At 37.9% G+C, this 19,461-nt stretch overlaps 3 protein-coding genes across 3 annotated transcripts; 2 read left to right on the top strand and 1 right to left on the bottom strand.

The window, feature by feature from the left end:
* Positions 1-1,630: 1,630 nt before the first annotated feature.
* LOC111655716 (ubiquilin-4-like) lies at positions 1,631-7,162 on the bottom strand. Its single transcript, XM_023407210.2, has 7 exons — positions 6,997-7,162; positions 5,783-5,934; positions 5,554-5,693; positions 4,579-4,841; positions 4,363-4,478; positions 3,854-4,007; positions 1,631-2,897 (listed from the first exon to the last, which is right to left on the bottom strand). Exons 1-7 carry the CDS (start codon positions 7,141-7,143, stop codon positions 2,757-2,759), a joined length of 1,113 nt encoding a protein of 370 aa, XP_023262978.1. The 5' UTR covers positions 7,144-7,162; the 3' UTR covers positions 1,631-2,756.
* Positions 7,163-8,402: 1,240 nt separating this feature from the next.
* LOC111655664 (uncharacterized) lies at positions 8,403-9,842 on the top strand. The gene is made up of 3 exons (XM_023407140.1): positions 8,403-8,470; positions 8,619-8,692; positions 8,807-9,842. Exons 2-3 carry the CDS (start codon positions 8,640-8,642, stop codon positions 9,648-9,650), a joined length of 897 nt encoding a protein of 298 aa, XP_023262908.1. The 5' UTR covers positions 8,403-8,470; positions 8,619-8,639; the 3' UTR covers positions 9,651-9,842.
* A 2,149-nt stretch (positions 9,843-11,991) lies between these two features.
* Positions 11,992-17,217, top strand: LOC111655647 (transmembrane protein 176A-like). Its single transcript, XM_023407120.2, has 7 exons — positions 11,992-12,133; positions 13,436-13,622; positions 13,996-14,115; positions 14,431-14,487; positions 14,812-15,015; positions 15,641-15,763; positions 16,771-17,217. The coding sequence occupies exons 2-7, from the start codon at positions 13,446-13,448 to the stop codon at positions 16,825-16,827; spliced, it is 738 nt and encodes a 245-aa protein (XP_023262888.1). The 5' UTR covers positions 11,992-12,133; positions 13,436-13,445; the 3' UTR covers positions 16,828-17,217.
* Positions 17,218-19,461: the final 2,244 nt, after the last annotated feature.

Below are 19,461 nucleotides of genomic sequence, written 5' to 3'. Positions count from 1 at the left end.
GTAATATTTACTACAGGGATAAGGGATGCAGTGGAAGGGTGGACCACCTGAACAGAAGGTTACCAAGTATAAATGGAATATAAAGTGATATCTCACCGTCTGATCTATTTACAAACATTTAATTATTATGAATTATGTTACTTTTTGAATCATGATGTAACAATCATGTGCGGGTCACAGTACCCGATGTGCTTGCAGGTATAATTAAACTAGATTCGAGACTTCTTCAAAGACTTATTTTAATGGATGGTAGGACCATATATTCTATAGTCAAAAATGAAAGCATCCTACTAATAAATGGAGAAATCTTTATCTTTCTGTCCTTTTCTTGACAACTGCTCATCAGATCAACTTCATCTTGGTGGGTGTAGTGTCGGGGAACTAAGGAAGTGCAGTGTCAACCAACTGTGAAGTTTTTCTTTGGATGGACCCTTGTGTAAATTAGTGAATGTAGACATTATAATTTCACTAAAGCTGGAACAATTAGTCGATCAACAAAAAAATTGACAACTAAATTGATCATCGATTGTTTCAGTATTTAACAGTAATTTTTCAACCAAAAATTTAAAAATTTCACCTTTTGCAATTTCTCAAATGTGAGGATTTGATCATTTTCTTTGTCATATATGATATTAAACTGGATATCTTTGTGATATGGGCTGTTTTTTTTTCGGATTAAATTAGCAATTTGAAGACGTCAATTTGGGCTCTGGGATATTATGATAATTCTTCACAAATATATACGCAAAACAATTGTAATTGTTTTTTATAATTGATACAAGTTTGTTAGTTCGGGCCCTTATTTTCAAACAACGTGTAACATTGAACTATTGAATAACTATTTCGCCAACAGCTATCACTGTAAAATATCCACTGGCGGAGGTTAATATTAGCCTCCTTGTACCGCAGCACTACGGAGGAGGACTTATGCTCGGTTCATCACGATATTTAGCATACTCTTTACATTTACATTTATATATCAAAAAGCCCTGTGTTGTAACTGTCACATCAACAAACTGTTTAATGGTCAAAAACCAAGTTAACTCCTGCACCAAGCAGCCTGTCGCTAGCATGCTGCTAGCTAGCTAACCGTACTCACAGTGTGCTCTGGACTCCGTTTGTGTTCGCTTGGCTGAGAACCTGCGTTAACGCCTTCGGCCGTAACATAGCGAACTACTTACTTTAGTGTGATACTGCAAAAAAAAAAAAACTTAATATATTTAAAGTCACTTAACATCTAGCTTTAAACTGTCTCAAAACTACTGAGCAACACACGTCAAGTCAGCTGATCCTGATGTTTTCTTCCCTTTCCGGAAGCCTTGGCAAAGCATCGTGGGAATTGTAGGCATCAAATTTATCCCGAAATTTTTGGTGAAAGGAAAACGTTTTTATTGCGATTTATTTTCATACTTAATACGTTTAGCTAAATGTCCCTAGTATATATGCCCAGGACAAATACTGCGCTACAGCTGTGACACTTAATACTCAAAAATTAATCATTTTGATGCTTGTGAGACTTTTCATCCAATACTATTATTTGTAGTCCACTGCATTTATCTTTAGAGCTGTAAGATGTTTAAATAGTATAAACATGGTATAAAAGTATAAAGTATTTAGAATAGACAAGAAATTTTGCAAATAATTTATTTGGTTGAAAAAAAGTCCATATGCAGACATACAACCATATATTTCACAGGTAATTTTGTAATATATTGCAGATCCCAACAGTTATATTTAGGCCCTACACTGCTTGTATGGAAATACATAACCATGTTATATGGCTTGTTTTCATTTGTCATCAGTAATAATCATAATCAGATGGAAGTTCTTTTTCATTCTGGCTGAATAGTCAGAAAAGACAGAGAAAGTCCAAGAAACGCCTGTATATACAATATTGCATGTATGTATATGTATTTTGGCAATGCTGCCAGCAATGGTGTAATATAATCATAGATATTAAAGGGATACATGCCCTGGTATCGCAACAGATTCTTCTCCTCTACAGTCTATATTGTCATATGGGACAACCAAATTCTAGACACATCATAGCCTTGGTCCTATAACCTGAAAACATTTAGGCAGCAGATACAACCATATAAATTAGATAAAGTATTTAGAATGGTGGAAAGAAGCTGTCGAGATGAAAAAAACAACTTAGAAGAAGTGATAACTTCATGAATACCTTCCAACCAGGCAAGATTAAGGCTCAAGGGTGGAAAAATAACCTGTGAGAAACAAATTGGTTGTCCAGACAGAAAACACAACGAAACCAACTTTCTGCAACAACATCCTGATCAAGACTCTTTAACATAACCACCTAAATACAATATTTTAGAATTAAATAATGTTAAAACACGTATTAAATGTTAATTTCTTAATAACCTCATGCAGAAGTCAAGTGAAGAAGCATGCCAGAAATCATCTCCGGCTGCACTGGCAGGAGAAACACAGTGGCAATAATAGTCATGGTGACATTCAACAGTAGCAGTGCTGCCACAGCATTTAGCACAAGACTAATTGTGTTAGAGACTCAAACTGGCAACACTCTTCCCCCAACCTCCATTTTCATCCATTATTTACAGAACAGATGAGGAGGTTACAAGTGATTAGAATACTCCTAAATCTGTCTGGGGGTCAGGTTAGACTCAAATGTAACGGAGGACTGTATTCATTCAATTATTTATTTTATTTTTAAATCTCTCAGTCCCTAACTCTACTATTCTTTCACCCTAAAACTCAAAAATGGACTGAGCGAGTTAGGCCAGTAGTCTCTCGATGGCTGCGTTGACATCCCCTCCTGTAGCGATGAGTGCCTGCAGATTGGCTTCGCGGTTGATGAAGCCCATGGCGTTGAGCTGGTCAAGCTGCTGCTGGAAACGAACCTCCGGGCTCTGAAGCTGTGAGGGAAGAGACACAGACGCTGCTCATTTACAGGGACGGACCTTTGGACCTTTGAGATTGTGACTACGGCTTACACCAGCTGATACTAACACAACTGTTTTTTCAAAAATAAATCAAAGTGACATCACCCACACCAGGTTTCTAACTCTCCTTAACTGCTATTTACTCATCCTCTCACACGATGTCACATTTTAAGCATTAAGATGTTTTGCCTTTAAAAACTACAGAAGAGCCAATCAATTATGATTAACTGACATTTTTACTGAAATTTGAAGTGTTTTCATCATTTAAACCTTCTGACGCTTTATCTGCCTTCATCTGACTACACTTCAAACTAAAGATAAAATAATAGTTGAGGGACAAAAAGAATCTGTTCTTGTAACTTCCACTGTTCGTTCACAATTTGCTCCATCTGCAGTGCTTACACTTCAACTGAGAATTTTTTTCAGGTTTTACACTTGAATTCTTTTATTCCAGGGCTTGACCTTCAGCTGATGCTTCATCTAAACGCAGCGCGTAGTCTTGAGTTGACACTTCAACTCTTCTTTTTCCTCAGCACTTGCATTTTAACGGGCATTTCAACTGAGTAACTGCATTTTCACTGCCTCTTTGAATTGAACTTCAATTAGTTCAACTATATCATCACATTAATATTATGAAACTACATATATATACAGTGGGGTCCATAATTCTGAGACCTCAATGGGAAAGTGGTTTCAGACCCCACTGTATAATACCAAATTTATAGATATCATTGTCTATTTCTCTTACTCAAAAACATTCAATCCAACAAGGTGTTAAGAGGTTAAGAAAAAAGAATTGACGGAACTACAACACACTGTGTATTTAGTTAATAAAAAGTGCTATCTATTGAAAAAAAAAAACAAAAAAACTGCTGCTCTGATTTTGACAAAAACAAAACAGGACGAATCTGCACCCAGATAAAACGTACCGATGGCCCCCCGCCTGCAAACATCTGTAACATCTGCTGCATGAGCTGTTGCTGTGAGGGACTGGATCCTGATGCCGTGGCAGAAGAGGGAGGGTTCTCTGGAGGGACTCTGCCCCCTGTGGCTGGAGGAACTGTGAGACCTTGTGGAGATAAACTAGAGGGGAAGGATTTATTTCAATTAAAGACAACTGTGGCGACTCACAGGATTCCTGCAAATTTTAGCTAAATACATTATGACTTGAAATGGCTGATAATTTAGTACATCTTCCACTGCCAGTACCTGCCAACTATCAAACAGAAATGTTACAGTGTTACCGCTGGCTTTACCATTTCTTTAAATAAATTAACTTTGTAAGAATTTCATTTTCTGATGTAGTCTGGTAAGAGTGGCAGATTCTTTACACATATATCTTAATACAACATTTTAATGACTTAGTCCAAGCTCTTGTGTTCTTTTTCTTTTCATGATTAAATAGCTGAAGTATTCGACTCAGAGGTATAGCTGGTACCTGGACATGAAACCCGGGACTTCGGCCTGTAGTGTCTGCAGGCCTTGTTGGATCTGTATGAGGGCCTGCATGGCTCTGGGGTTGGTCAGCATAGAAAGCGTTTGGGGATTCTGCATCTGCTCAATGACAGACATGACATAACTCACATTTTTCCATCTTGTGCACACAAGATAATAACTTGGATCTCTGTATATCACATGAAAGCCCTGCTCTGACCTGTCTCATTAGCTCAGGGTTGTTGAACATGCGTGAGACGTCAGGATTTTGTTCCATGATCTGCTGCATCTGAGGATTGCCCGCAAACATCCGTCTCATCAGGTCTGGGTTAGACATCATGTTCTGGACCAGCGGGTTCCCCATGACCTGCGACAGCATCTGTGGGTCGGACATCAGCTGTCTCTGCACCTGCTGCTGCAGCTCCATGAAGTTGGATGAACCCATGCCGAGACCTAACAAGCCAGACAGGTCCCCCAGTCCACCTGAGGAGGACGAATACAGCTGCAGATTAGTTCCTGGCAGGTGTGCGGGCATGTTGATGGGGAACTGCCACGTGGTTGCTTTTTAATATTTTGCAATGGGAATTATTTGCAATGGTCCACCTAAATATTTTGCATTTGCTGTCGCTCAAACTGCTTTTTACATTTCTACATTTATTGTGTATTTTTTCCAAATGTCTGTGTGGAAATGCAGTTTCTGAAAGCTGAAGTTGTTGGGTCTTCCTAGCAGCATATCAACAACCATCATCCCAAATCTTAGGCTTGATGTCAAACATGCTTTGTGCACAGTTTATACATAGTGATTTTCTTTTAATGTAGGCTCATAAAGTGTCTGATGTTTTCATGTTTTATGCAACATCCCTCCTCAACATATTCCCTCAGCAACAAAAACGACTTCCATTCATACCATCAACATTTATTTACAGTAAAAAAGTATGTTAGACTGGGAGAAATAAATCTGGATTCAGATGTTATCTTTGTCTTAAGTCCTTCTTGGCATAATCTTGCCATGAACCTAAAATTCTTGAAAGTCAAACATTGTGTAAGTATTTTGAATTGGTGATTTATGTCATATTCCTCTTACTTTGCTACCCGCTGCTAGTTTAATTACTCTTGCATAACCTATTTGACAAGAACTGCAAATATTAAACTCTCTGGAGTGCAGCAGTAATTTAAAAAATGTAGACATTCTTACCCCTTGCATTAGCAGGTTGTGTTGGTGTGTGACCTGTACCACCTCTTGTGCTTTCAGCTTCCGTTGGGTTGGTGCTGCTGGTGCTTTGTTGAGGTGGTGCAGAACTGGGACTGGTCTGAGATGCACTGCCACCTGTTGTTCTGAAGGGAGAAAGCAACCATCAAATAATACTCTTTCCAGGCACAAGCTTAATGTCTTGACATACGCACATCTCATGAATTGTACTTACTTTGGGGCAGTCTTGATAACAAGATGAACGGTGTGTCCATCTTTGATACCGTGCTGCTTTAAAGTATCACTATCCTTTAGAATCTTTCCAGTAAATATCAACACCAGCTGGTCCTGCTTGGCCTCGAATCTTTTGGATACCTCCTGTCTAAACTGGAAATACAAAACAAGAACAGAGTAAAGTGAACATCAGTCCAGATGTTCCAAAAATAAGAGAATCCGGTTCATTATATATCATCACATATTAATCGGATCCTGTATTATTATGCAATCTAATGGACCTCTTTTCAACATGGGCGCCGTGTCAAAATCTAGTTTGACAATCCGAAAATCAAATTTGTATTCCCTCAAATTACCACAAGGTGATATATTTAAAAAAAACAAAACAAACATAGTGTATTCCAGTGTAGGAGTATTGGTTGGTTTTTCTTAATCTTTGTGCACAGTATAACTAATGAAATTGCCATCTATAGTGTCCCCTTGATTTAAATTTAAGAGACAACTGAGGCAAGCAGCAAGCTTTTGCTCCAGGGACCCAAAACAGGTTAATCCGGCCACATATCTACATGAGGGCTTGGTCACAGAAGTTAAAACATTAGATAGTGTAAATAGGTCGGTAAACTGTTTCACAGATAAGTATCAAAGAATGGGTGATCATTATCAGCACTTTGGCTTGATCAGTATTGTTAGTCAACAGCGCCCCACCTAAAGAGCTGGAAAACGGTCTGACTACACCCAGTATCTATCGCTGACAGATAGAGCTTCTTTCAGCGACCTATCTGTCACCTGTTCTGACCGGTGGACAGATAGTGTACGATAAGTCTATATCGCTTTTGAGCAAACACACAGACAAACACACACAGTTTCAACGTTACAATGTTGTAACTGTTGGTAAATATCAGAGTAACGTTAAACTGTCCACACGTCACGTAGGCTACGTCTTGGTAAGAGGAGGAATGGGTCGTAGTTTAATCCCAGACAACCATTTTAATATTGCGTAAACACCAGCGAGACTTTAAAAATACACAAACGAGGCTAGATTAGACCAGATTGACTTAACCAGTGATACAGGCCTAAAAAGAATGGACGACTTAACGCGATTATAACTTTATAACGCAAAGTTAAACTGTCAACAAACTGTTGGGTGCTAACTCAGGTAAAGCTAGCAAACTTGACTTCCGCTAACAGATGCCGAAAAAGGTTCAGTTAACGCACCTGGGCGACAGAGGAATCCTCCGAAATCGCAAATTCCTCTTTTCCTTGAGGGGTTTTCACAGTGACCACTATCATAGACCCTCCGGGAGCAACATTTTTATTTCCGTTAGCATCCTCCTTATGGTCCTTGCTGCTACTCTCCGCCATTTTTACTACTCCCCTTCGTGCTTGTTAATACCGGTAGAATTAACGTTGGGTCGACGTGCTGCTGCCCTCCATCGACCGTCAGTTGAACAGCAGCTTCAAAATTTGTGGTAAAGTCCACAATAATGGAGAAAATGAATTACTCTTTTTATTATATTATTATTTTGAAATTGTCTATACCACTGGTAGGTGCCACTATACCACTTAATATATTATATAAATTATTCTTTTTACTTCTATCCGTTGTTTTTAATCCCAGTACCAAGCTGCCTTTATGTTATGAAAGGTGCTATAAAGCTTAATAAAGTTATTATTATTATTATTGTTATTAGCTATTTTTATTATATGCAAGAGTGAAGTGCTGTTTATTTAAGTACTAGAGTGCACCTTTGATTCACAAGGCCAATTGTTTACCACTTCTAATACTACCTACCTATCAATGTTGGGGTCTAACAAAGCCGTATGGAACATAAATGGCTTAATTATTGGCTCACAGTCTGCCATTTAATAGTCACTGATAACGAGATATTGAGACAATATGGACATAACCTTCTGTTATACCTGTAATTTGTTCTTTTTGTAAATAAATGAGTACAAAATGATGACTTGATGAACTATTCATAAAGTCAGCCTAACATTTGTTGTGTGTTAAGGAATTTCTCTCAAACATAGTAGATATGTGTGGCTGTGTGAGCATCAGGTAATATGACAATGATAGGCCTTAATAAGTACCAAAAATTTAAGCCATCATTATACAGAATTGCCCATTCCAGAATAAATATATGTTATGGGCCTACTTTATGTAATGCTGGGTAGCTTAACCTATGATAATACATCATCCTTTTGTTGTTGATTATATTTTGTATTATTAATTAGAGGCTACTAAGTAACAAGTCACTAAATTTATCAAATTAATATAATGGAGCAAAAAGTACAACATTTGCCTCTGAAATGCATAAATGGCATAAAATACTAAACCCCAAATTACCCCAAATTGTACTTATATACTTTCTTGTTTTACACCACTACATGTTTTGCTCCCTCTGCTTTCACGGCACTGCTTAGTCATCCTAGCTGCATGTATTTGAGATAATTCCTGTTAGAAATCAAATCTAATCTGACCCAATTCTTTCTCCAGTAAAGGGACCCACCTTCTCAAACACTCTGCAAACAAACACACCAATCTGTACAAAGTTGTCTGATTGTTTCTACATCAATCCACGCCTAGAAACTTTCAGATAACTAAGCAATATAAGATATGGATTTTTTGCTGTGCTGTCGACTTTCTGACCATTGCAGCGGTGTGCTGTGAAATCCTCCTGGCTCTAAGGTATGGTAGAAAATTGTTAATTAAAACCATCCAGGTGTATGGTTGCCTTGGATATTTAATTAGTATTTATCAATGCTTGTCTTTTATTTGAAATGAGTGATTTTGATGTGATACCTGCATAATGTTTCTTCTACACATCCTTGGCTAGATTTCTCATATTTCTGCAAGAATGAAGGCTGGTCACGGGTGTCTGCTTTTCCACCATATTTTGCTGTCTGTCATGTAAGTATGATATGAACTTTTTGCAAGTAAGATATGAGGATGGATTGTTTTTAGGCTGCAGTTTGGTGGCACTGTAGTAATTATAACATCCAAACTCTTCTTCTAAATCATCAGCTTTCTATGTCATGGCAAAGACGTTTTCTTCAATGACAACGGAAACCTTGTACTCCCTGGGTCCTACAATATTCCATGGATGGCGGGCATTCAGGATTTCCGCACCCTATCTCTCGTCACCATCCCTGGCACCCATGACAGCATGGCCCGCTACGGAGGCCCAGAGGTCGAATGCCAGGCTTTGTCCCTGAGGGATCAGCTGAGGGTTGGCATTCGTTTTCTGGATCTCAAAGTGTTGGGACTGTCTGACACCCTCTACGTTATGCATGGGGTGATGTACCAGCGTAGCACTCTAAGGGAGGTCTTAGACACAGTTAAAGCCTTCCTGTCAGAGTTCAAGACGGAAGCTGTGCTCATTAGAGTGCAGCCACAGTCTTTTGAGAAGAACAAAGTAAATCAAATGGTGCAAAATCTGATTGGCAATGACCAACATGTGTGGGTGGCCTCTGGGATGCCAAATATGGGTCAAGTCAGGGGGAAAATAGTCTTTTTGCAGAAGAGCACCTTCACACTAGGAATTCCCCTCATAGATACGGAAGGTAAGACCAACAAGGTTAGCAATGTTAAAGATAAAGACAACAGAATAATCAAACAGCTGGAACAAGCCACTGAAGCCTGTGGAGGGGATAATGCTATGTTGACTTACACTAGCGGCACTGGCTTTGGTACTTTCTGGGGAATGTTTCTGACTCCAAAAAGAGTGGCTGAGAAAGTCAACCCATGGCTCAATGGATACCTTAGACAGTTTTACCCCAATCAGCCCAGACCATGCTTTGGCGTCATTGCCATGGACTTTCCTGGCATTGACCTTATCCAAACTGTTATCAACTTAAACTGGTGGTAGAGGTGAGGTTGATACATTACTTTCACCTCATACACACTTGTATTAAGCAGAAATGTATTGTAATCCAAAACTGGTATTCTACTTTGTCATTTTAAATTCAGTCTCAAACTGTGTGATTTTGGAAGCAGTATGCCACTGACATTTTCTGACCATAATCATGACAGAAATAAATTCTATTTCATTGCCTCTTCATTGATCTGAAATCTTTGTTGCTCAGTGATTTTGCATCTCACTTACTTTGCATGTCATTTCATGCTGCCTGAATTTGCTCTTTGTAAATACAGTCCTGGAATAAGTCTTAGGGTTAGTAAGTAAAAGTAGCAATGAAAAACTGTTAAAATCCTCCACAAGTAAGTAAAAGTACAACATTCAAACCAAACTTTACTCAAGTAAAAGCACAAAGGTGTTCCCAACAAGTAAAATAACTTTTTATGCAGCTGAGTTGCTGCTGTCAGCGTTATTATATACCTCATTACATTTTTGGATTATTATTATTGTTGCATAAACAAGGAGCATTTTAATGTAGCTATAGTTGAGGTTTATTTGAATTACTTTATATACTGTTAGATATAATCCACAAAAATTGATTAATGATCACATTATACGTTTTGTGCATATAGTCATAATTTTAAAGTAACCAGTAACTATAGTTGTCAAATTAATGTAACGGAGTAAAAAGTACAATATTTCTCTCTGAAATGTATTGAAATCGTAGTATGTAATAGTATGACATGTAAATACTAAAGTAAAGTACAAGTATCCCAAAACTGTAAGTACAGTACTTGGATGACTGTAATTAGTTTCTTTTCATCACTGTGTAAATATAATAAAAACATATTCTCTCATATCGTAATACATTTTTAAAAATATTGCAGCAGATGAGTTTAGAGTAGAAAGGTGGTCCAGGAATGTTCTTAATGTTTTGATCATTACATAAAAAGTTGTTATGCTGTTAATCTGCTAGCGCTGTAGGTCTTTCAGCCATAAAAACTTACATTGATAATATAAATATATATACTGTATATAAATTCACACACAGTTTAAACTGAAGCTCAACATGTAAAAATTGTTGTCCAGCCTGACATAACACAGATAGCTTAGAAGCTTCACAACTGTACCATTTATTTCAGGGCTTGTATTGAGTTACACTGGATTGTTTCTCTGCCCCTTCTGTCCTCTGCAGTGCAGGACATCTGTATGTTTTTATACCACTGCTGGAAGTTTGGTAATTCTGTCTTATATGTGCGATTCACTCTGAGAGTTTCCCAAATGTGACAGCATTTCCTGAGTGTCCAGATGTTTGTGTAAGCTTTATTGTGTACATGTTTGTGTTTTTCTCCTCAGAGCTTTGATGATCCAGATCCAAGAAATGCTGTGTTCTAGCGATCATGAGTCATTAGCTTAAAGGTTTAAATCAAACTATCATAAAAGTTTGTGGCACAAAGTTCTGTTCAGTTATGATGCATTTAGGTGCCTTTGTGTTTGTCATATAATAGTGCTGCCTTCAATGTGTCTGTGTAAATACAATTTGAAACCATTTGAAGACAATTTCCAAATAATCTAATAACATAAACTTGTCCGTCAACAATCAGTTATTGTGTATGTATCCTGCTGGCATTGATGACTAGATGCATTAAACTGCAGTGAAGATATACCTACAATATGTTTGAGCTAATTTAGTAACAATGTCACTTAAATATAGTTTGTTATACTTTGTCCACAGTCTGAAAATGAGAGATATTCTCAGATACTCCTAGTAGCATAAAGATTTTATGTTCCTATTAAGTATGTTTGTTTTTGGACTAATGTCGAATGTATGAAACAGTGTTTGGCATTAAGAGAACATGGATATCTCAGGCTGTCAGAGTTTACACCTAATTCCTCTTCCCCAGCGGAAGGCATTGTAAAAGTAAGAAGTTTCACTGTTCATGACAAGTTCATCTGTTGCAAATGTAACTGCATGTTACTGTTTTAGCCCCAAAATATCAATAAATTATAATCAATAAATTCAAATAAAAGGGATGAAGTATGTCTGTACATGAAGTATCAAACTGGCAGTGTGGGGAAGGCCTGGACACTGCATTTAGGGTTATCACGTGGTGAGATAGAATTTACTGAAAATATTATTAAACAGTAAATGAACATGAATAAAAAAATCAGAACACTGGTTCTAATTTTCAGTAGGGAGCTAGTGCAAATGTTTCTTTGGCTGATGGGATTATACTGGAGGAATATGCCGTCTTTTCTCTGGTTGTATAGCATCTAATTACTGAGGAGTGTTCACATTTATTTGTGTTTATGTGAATGATCAGCACAGGGTTAAGGTTTTTTATTACTTCCAGATCCGGGGAGGTCCTTCTGGTAACAGGCTGGCAGCAGCTCCTCTGCCTCTCTCCGAAATACTAACTGCGCAACAAAAGGAAAAGCAGATTCTCAGGCGGAGCGTGACGGTGTTGCTCTCTTCAGTCATCAAACAGAAACAAGTAAGTCTTGTGGTTATGTCTGTTTTTATCGGGATTTAGCAGAATGAAGGCATGGCCTATATTGCTACGTAGGTGCTCATCCATCTTGTGAACAACTTCCTTGAGTAACGTTACACAGCGTGAAGGCTCCTAGGTGTTGGATATACACTGGTAGTAATGTATTCGACTGTTTATCTGATTATTTATCTGATTCCGGTTGAGTTAATACGACCAGAGCTGTCGTTTAGGCAGAGCCTCAGTATTTGTTGACAGAAATGGGACTGAAACTTCCTGGAAATTCAGCTGTGGCTGAAGGTTCAATGTTAGATATTATTTCATAATTAAACTGCGAATAAACACGTGACTTACATGCCGCTTGCAGTCAAGTTGTACCTTTTTACTCACCTATCTTAAAGTAATGCAGTTTAAAATACAACAGTCATGCAATTATCCTATACCTCCATGAAGGTTATGATGTTCAGTTTTGTTAATTCATTAGTGTGCTCATTTTGGAGGCTGTAGTCTGTTCTTGAATTGCATGGTGACTGTTTTGTTCACCCCATTTATATCAGTGAAGCAGAGAAACACCTCTTGTGTAAAGCTGTAATGTCCATCCTTCAAAATGATCACACAGGTTAATCAGCACCAATCGGACAGTGAGCTCACTAGCAAATCACTCCCAGCTCCATTACTAAAATCCGCCATCTCACACAGCTGTGGACATGTAGCAACAAAGTGGAGAAGTTAATTGTCTTTGTGAAATGGTGGATCAGCAGGAATAGGAGAGAAACCAGCACGCATACTTAAACGTTAAAGGTCCCATATTTTATACTTGTAAACTACCTGTATTTGATTTAGTTATTTTTTGATATCCATAAGAAGATATATTTGTGGTTTTAAGAATAAAAAACCATCTCAATGTAGTTTTACATCTCAGGCCTCTCTCTGGAGCTCCAGCAACAACAGGTCGATGACTGTTTTGTTAGTGATCAAATAGAAATACAGCAGATTTCAGGTCAACACTCAAGAGAAACCAAATCCTGCAAGGCTGGATGGTGGGTCCAGGTGGGCGGGGCTTGGTGACTGCTTTGTTGTGACATCACAAAGATCCAGAAGTCCTGACGGCTGGTTTTAAGGCTCAGTTTCTGAAAACAGGCTGTGTGTGTTTCTCTGTGGACTGAGGCTTTGATACTTTCACAGTATTAATATAGAAGCTAGAGCTGATCTATAATCTTTATAAAGCTTTATAAACAGCTTAATAAAGACATGGAAATCTCACATTGTATATTATGGTAAGTTTATGTAGCGTCTTGTCTCTTTCAGTCTCGGCAGGATGTCTGTCTCCGTGACCAGAGCTGATGGGGTCACTGTGTTCACTTTGACCTCTAACCCCCAAAGTCCTTGCCCTCCACTGTGCCAAATCCTCAAGGCCCTTTGCTACAACCCTGTGTGCTGCACTGTGTCTCAGCACCTTAGGAGGGTCCAGAGAATGTCTCAGTCAGTTCTAGGGGTGAGTTATAACCTTGTATGTTTTATGTTCTCTGTGAAATAAAGCTTTAAATCTTTTCTATGCTACACAACAATTTTTATTTAGCACCTTTTCTTTCCCCACGCACTTCTGTTTTGAACTATGAGTAAAAAAATGTTCTGGCGGTTTAATACACCTAAAAACACATTGTTGATCTGTTGACCAAGTTGTATTGCTCTCTGCTAAAAGCTGCACATTGTTGTCCTAATCACATTACAGTTATCTTATAGAGTTTTTCCATTACACTGTCACGGCTCAGAAACTGCCTGTTCTGCTTTGAACATGAACATCATCTGGTCTCAAGAGTTGTACTGTAGAGGAGTTTGATGTTCATACTGGGCTTCTCCCTCCACAGGCTCTGCACATTATGGCTGGGTTGCTCAACATTGGCCTCGGAGCGATTCTCTGCTGCAGTCGTGGGGGCTCTTGGTGGCAAATGGATGAAACCTTGTTTCCTTTTTGGATGGGAGCATTGGTAAGCAAGATAATGCTGGATTTTTCTTTTGTGTCATAACTAAAATCCCACAGGAATTCCCTCCAAAATGTATTATAATATCATTATTATTATTATTATTTATATTATTATTATTATTATTATTATTATTATTATTATTATTATTATATTAAATCACTAACAGACTGCCGCTTTGTTAATTAATAAATGCTTGTTGCTTTGTATTTTATAGTAAGGGTTACCTAGTTGTACTTGGTGCTCAAAATAACGTATGAATTTTCATTTTGTGTTGAAGAGTGGAGTTCAAAGAGTTTGTTTTTTTTGTCTTCTCTGTAGTTTATGTTATTTGGCATCATGTGCATTTTGTCTGAGAAGTACCCCAGTCCATGTGTGGTGAGTAGTTCAACTTTATAACATCCTCATGTTATCTTAAAATGACTTCCTTCATTTTATTGTTATCTCGTTTTTCTACTAGTTTTTACTTCAGCACAAACAACATGAGATAATTTTGAACTTGCTACATGTAAAGGCAGATATCACTCAAGAATATACACACCCACATTCTTTCACATGATTACAGTATTTATTTTCAACTGATGGCTTTTGTTGTTGGACAGTTCTGAACTTCCCTGAATGTACTGTCAGCTGTTTATTGCCTGGTGTGGTTTTGTATTTAGTTCTAATTTTGCACATAAACTGACAAGTCTTGTATTTTAGGTCATCGTCAGTGTGATTCTGAATCTGGCAGCGGTTGCTTTTGCCATTGCAGCCATCATACTCTACAGCATTAATCTGGCAAACATATGGCTGTGGTGGATGTGTGACCATGACGATTACTACAGTTTCAGACAACAGGTGACACTATCTCCTGAGGAGTCTGTCATGAAGGAAAAATGCATGGAGGCCTTGGCACTGAGTCAGGTAAGTGTGTAAAAGGTCATTTCAGCAGTCAAAATACAATCCAGTTAGATAAATAATGCATTTCTTTATTCAACCGATTTTGACTTGAAGGTTTCCGTCTCCAGACTTTTAATGTATAATTAAAAACAATTTTGAAAAAAATGATCTTGTCTGAGATCCTCAAATATAAAATCATCAATAGAACATTTTTATGCTGGTGCGCTGGCGTATCCAGAGGCACGATACTTTCAACTTGTCCGTCCATCCATATGTACGTTTGTCCGTCTCATTCTTGTGAACACAATACCTTAGTAACACCTTGAGTGAATTTTATCAAATTTGATACAAACATTCACTTTGACTCAAGGATGAACTGATTATATTTTGGTGGTCAAATGTCAAAGGTCACTCTGACTGCACAAAACAGGTTTTTGACAAGTTCCATTTTGTCAAAAAATATGCTTTACACTACATTTTTTAGACTGAATGACTTCATGTATAAACTGTAAATGGTTAAATAAATGAAACAGCCAAGTTTAAAAGCATAAAGCAACAAAAAAATCAATTTAATTAAATGTAATTAAAACAATCCACAATTATGTTCAAAGCTGTTAAAGGTAACACGGTGTTGTTTGTGTCCCACCAGATGCTCTTAAGAAGCATCAATGCTGTGCTGATTGTCTTGTCAGCCCTGGAGCTCTGCGTCGCCATCAGCTCAGCCACCATGGGGATCAAGGCTCTGAGGAGCGAGGAGAAGACAGAGGACGAGGTAGAGTACACGAAGCCATATCTTATTGTTAGACCTGTTGTTCAGCCAGGACACGTTTGACTGAACGTTTTCTTTTAATTGCACGCTTGAGTCTTTATGTGTGAACAGCGCTTTAAGGTTATGAACCTCTGGTTGTAGTGTCAGTGCAGTATTTTCACCTCAGCTGCCATTTACAGTGCAAATCAATTGGAGAATAGTTTGACATTCTGGGGAAAAAAATGCTGGTAGGTGTATTTTTTAAATGTATTTATTTGTCCCTGTTTCAAGGCTTTATGCTAAGCTAATCACCTGCTGTCCTCTAGCTTCATATTTAGTGCAGTACTCATATCCCTGATGTTTGTGTCACCCTGGTTCCCTTGGCAAAAAGCCAAATGGATTTTTACATGGGCTTATGGTTTACTGCAGAAAATAAGCTAAACAACTGTTTATGATACTTGAACATTTTGCTCAGCATGATAATCTTAAATCATGAAACTGAAAAGGAAGTAAAAAGCTAATGTTGGGCTATAAACGAACTACATCACGGTCACATGACTTCAGCGTCACCACCACTAAATCTCAGCTCACGGTTTGATTCAGCTCTTGCCTCTTCTACAAAAGCCTGCAGCTTTGCAAAAGTTTGAGTATAAACACAAAGAGGCTGTCGAAGGTGGACTGGTGAGTAGATCGGTTTTCGTGTTCGGACTGATGAAGCTAAATTCTGGGTTTTAGGACCTATTTCCTGCAGCACTGTATTCTCATCCGCCTCTCTGCAAGAAAGTGAATAAGTTCATTTCACAACACGTCAAACTATTGATTTAAGAATTTGTGGGTACAATCCTAATAAATCTGTCAGTATGGACATAAATACACATTTAAAACAATAAGATAATTATTTTCCCTGTGCATTCCCGCTCGAAACAGTATAGCAGTACAGTTCATGAGTGTATGTGATTATGTGCTATTCTTTATGATTTGAGAATGTCGGCACCTTTATATGCTTCACTGATATTGTTTTTGTCTTTCAGAGCACTGCTGATCCAGAGCTCTACAAACCACTACTGGAGGAAGTCACCACCAAGTAAACCACACAGCCTGAGGGGAAATCTCTGCTTAGCACTATCAGGTACCAGGAACTGTAATCCGTAGCAAAATACCATTGACTGTATGTACGTCAATGATTACCACTAATTCAGCTGGTACCATCTCTGCCAAACTTCAGGATGTCGCTTCAAAATATTTGCCCTTGTACTTCAGAGTAGATGTTGTTAATAATCTGCACTTTGAACGCTGCTTTCCATTTCATTCTCTTTTTTTAAACTGTTCCCGTTGATTACGATCTTTTGAGTAATGTGCCTTATATTCGATGTGTTTGTTGTTGGAGGTTCAAGCATGTGTGTGTGGCACTGATAGACATACGCTTATTTTACAGTGTTAAACTGTGTTGAAAAATAAAGGCATCAGAACTATCGACAGTGACATGTTCAATTGCTGTGTGTTTTTCTGCTATGTACATCACACGAAACCGGAAAGTGTGACTGAGAACCATTAGTGCTCGTTATGTACAAATAAGAGCAATAACTATCAAGAGAAGCAGAAGTGTGAGTTCAAAATTTCATATTCCGCTTTTTCCAAATGCAATTTCTGACCAAATGAGTAAAACCACTGTTTTCTCAGTAGTTTCAACCCGGGTGATGAACCCATTCTTAATTTTAGTATAGTTTTGAAGTACTTGTGCTTATTAAATATTCTTTTGTATCCTTTTTACATTTCTACTTCAGCCAAGATGGAAAAGATTCCCCCTTATATAGGTATTTTAGTCTGGAATTGAGTCCTTAACATTTTTTGAATAAAAGGTGAGAAAAGATTTCTAGTCAGAATATTCGAACCTGTTTTCATTGCAAACGTTTCAATACTTCTAAAGTCAACTTCATCTTTGTAGTGCAGCAGCCTGCTTTCCTCTTTTTTTTTTTAACTAGTTGATTCAAATTAAAATGGATTAAGGTATTCTTAACTACACAAAGATAAAATTGACCAAAACTTTATGAGTAATTAACTACGACAAACAATGTTATTCACACATTAAGATACGTGTTGATGATCCTGTAATGCAGGGAAAGTGCACAACAACTACTTGTTAGTTTTTGACTGCAGGACTTTTAGTTCAGTATTTTTATATAGTGGCATTAACAGAGATGAACACCTCAGTCCTGGTCTGACCTGTATACTGTAATAACATGGCGGTCGGGAAGAAGTTTCTTCAGCAGGAATTAAAACTGCAAACAGAAACAGACAGCAGCATATAGAGGACGTTGACCTGTCTCACTGTCCTTTGTCACATCTGCATGATTTGTTGTTAGTTTCAAGTGCAAATCAGTGACTCTAAACCACTTACAGAATCAAAGTGATGTTAAATTATAACTTTACTGGACAAACACATGAACTAAGACTATGAACATTATACAATCATTTGTGCTTTCCACTGCAGTTCTTCAACTACAGTTCAGAGGGAGATATTGGGCTTTCTCACATATAAATCTTGTAACTCATTTTAGGTTTGATGCTGCTGTAACACTAAGAAAACATTTGCCTACAATTCTGAATTGTATTATTTCATATATTATTTCAATACCTTGCTTTATGATGAAATGGGGCTTTTATTCTGAAAGAAATGAATGGTCAAACAGGAAGCAGCATTTTCATTGCTTCAAAATGCAGAACGACCAGATCGTGGTAGTTGCAGCAACTTCTCAGAAACAGGTGAGTTCTCCACACAAATGAACACATGGACGTGAACATGAACTTTACAAGGAGACGACGTGTTGAGTGAGCTCTGAACCTTGTGTTCATTTGGTGGTGTTTTATTTTTTTTGTCAAAATAAAATATATTCTTTCTATGGTCTGTGAAAGTGAGGTGAGTTTTGAGACATAAGAGAAAGTGAATTAGATGCAAAACACTTTTAAACAAAGAAGAAAGTGCAGCCTTTTCTGAGATATTGAAATAAATAAATAACCCACCCTGCCTCCAGATATCAGTTATACTTTTATGTGTCCTCACAAAAAATTCAGCACAATAGACTGCTAAAGTTTAATGTACTGTACATCTTAAAACAATGTGACAAATACTTAAAATAAATACTGTGATGTAGAGACACCTTCTCAGTAACTCACTAAAAACACACGTTTACTTTGGAAGCTAAAGACTCTGCAGCATATTTTAGACTGACTAAATAAACAACTTCAAGTAAGGAACAATAAGTATAATCTTGCTGCCTCATGGTAAAACCATGGCTGTGATACATCCGTATATTTGGCTTTGATAGAGTTGTTGATCGATACCAGTGACTGTTTACTTTGGCAGGTGCTGGGACTTTAAGACATTCATACACTGACCCGTTCTCCTCTACAAACACCCACCCCTCACACACACACACACACACACACACACACACACACACAAACAGGCAAAATATGAGCGACTGAAGAGCTTCAACCTCAAGTGAAAAGCATCATAATTCAAGAGGACAGACTTGGGTAGGGAGAGACACATTCCCAACACTGAACCAGAAGTACATTCTCCATTTTATTTGTCGTGTGTTCGTGTGTGTGTGTGTGTGTGTGTGTGTGTGTGTGTGTGTGTGTGTGTGTGTGTGTGTGTGTGGGGGACAGAAGGGTTCTGACAGTGAGAACATGTTTCCACGTCTGTGTCGGATGCTGAA

Source organism: Seriola lalandi, unplaced genomic scaffold, assembly GCF_002814215.2.
Source record: "Seriola lalandi dorsalis isolate HSWRI2012SDOR001 ecotype SW California unplaced genomic scaffold, Sedor1 jcf7180002054330, whole genome shotgun sequence".
NCBI lineage: Eukaryota > Metazoa > Chordata > Actinopteri > Carangiformes > Carangidae > Seriola > Seriola lalandi.
This window is presented reverse-complemented; position numbering and strand designations above follow the sequence as displayed.

Excerpts from the sequence above, each read along its gene's own strand:
- LOC111655716 (XM_023407210.2), bottom strand. The coding sequence starts at position 7,143 with ATGGCGGAGAGTAGCAGCAAGGACCATAAGGAGGATGCTAACGGAAAT. Across the intron at positions 5,935-6,996 it reads AGGATTCCTCTGTCGCCCAG|TTTAGACAGGAGGTATCCAA; the intron begins GTGCGTTAACTG and ends TTGTATTTCCAG. Across the intron at positions 5,694-5,782 it reads GTTATCAAGACTGCCCCAAA|AACAACAGGTGGCAGTGCAT; the intron begins GTAAGTACAATT and ends TTCTCCCTTCAG.
- LOC111655664 (XM_023407140.1), top strand. The coding sequence starts at position 8,640 with ATGAAGGCTGGTCACGGGTGTCTGCTTTTCCACCATATTTTGCTGTCT. Across the intron at positions 8,693-8,806 it reads CATATTTTGCTGTCTGTCAT|CTTTCTATGTCATGGCAAAG; the intron begins GTAAGTATGATA and ends CTAAATCATCAG.
- LOC111655647 (XM_023407120.2), top strand. The coding sequence starts at position 13,446 with ATGTCTGTCTCCGTGACCAGAGCTGATGGGGTCACTGTGTTCACTTTG. Across the intron at positions 13,623-13,995 it reads TGTCTCAGTCAGTTCTAGGG|GCTCTGCACATTATGGCTGG; the intron begins GTGAGTTATAAC and ends CTCCCTCCACAG. Across the intron at positions 14,488-14,811 it reads AGTACCCCAGTCCATGTGTG|GTCATCGTCAGTGTGATTCT; the intron begins GTGAGTAGTTCA and ends CTTGTATTTTAG.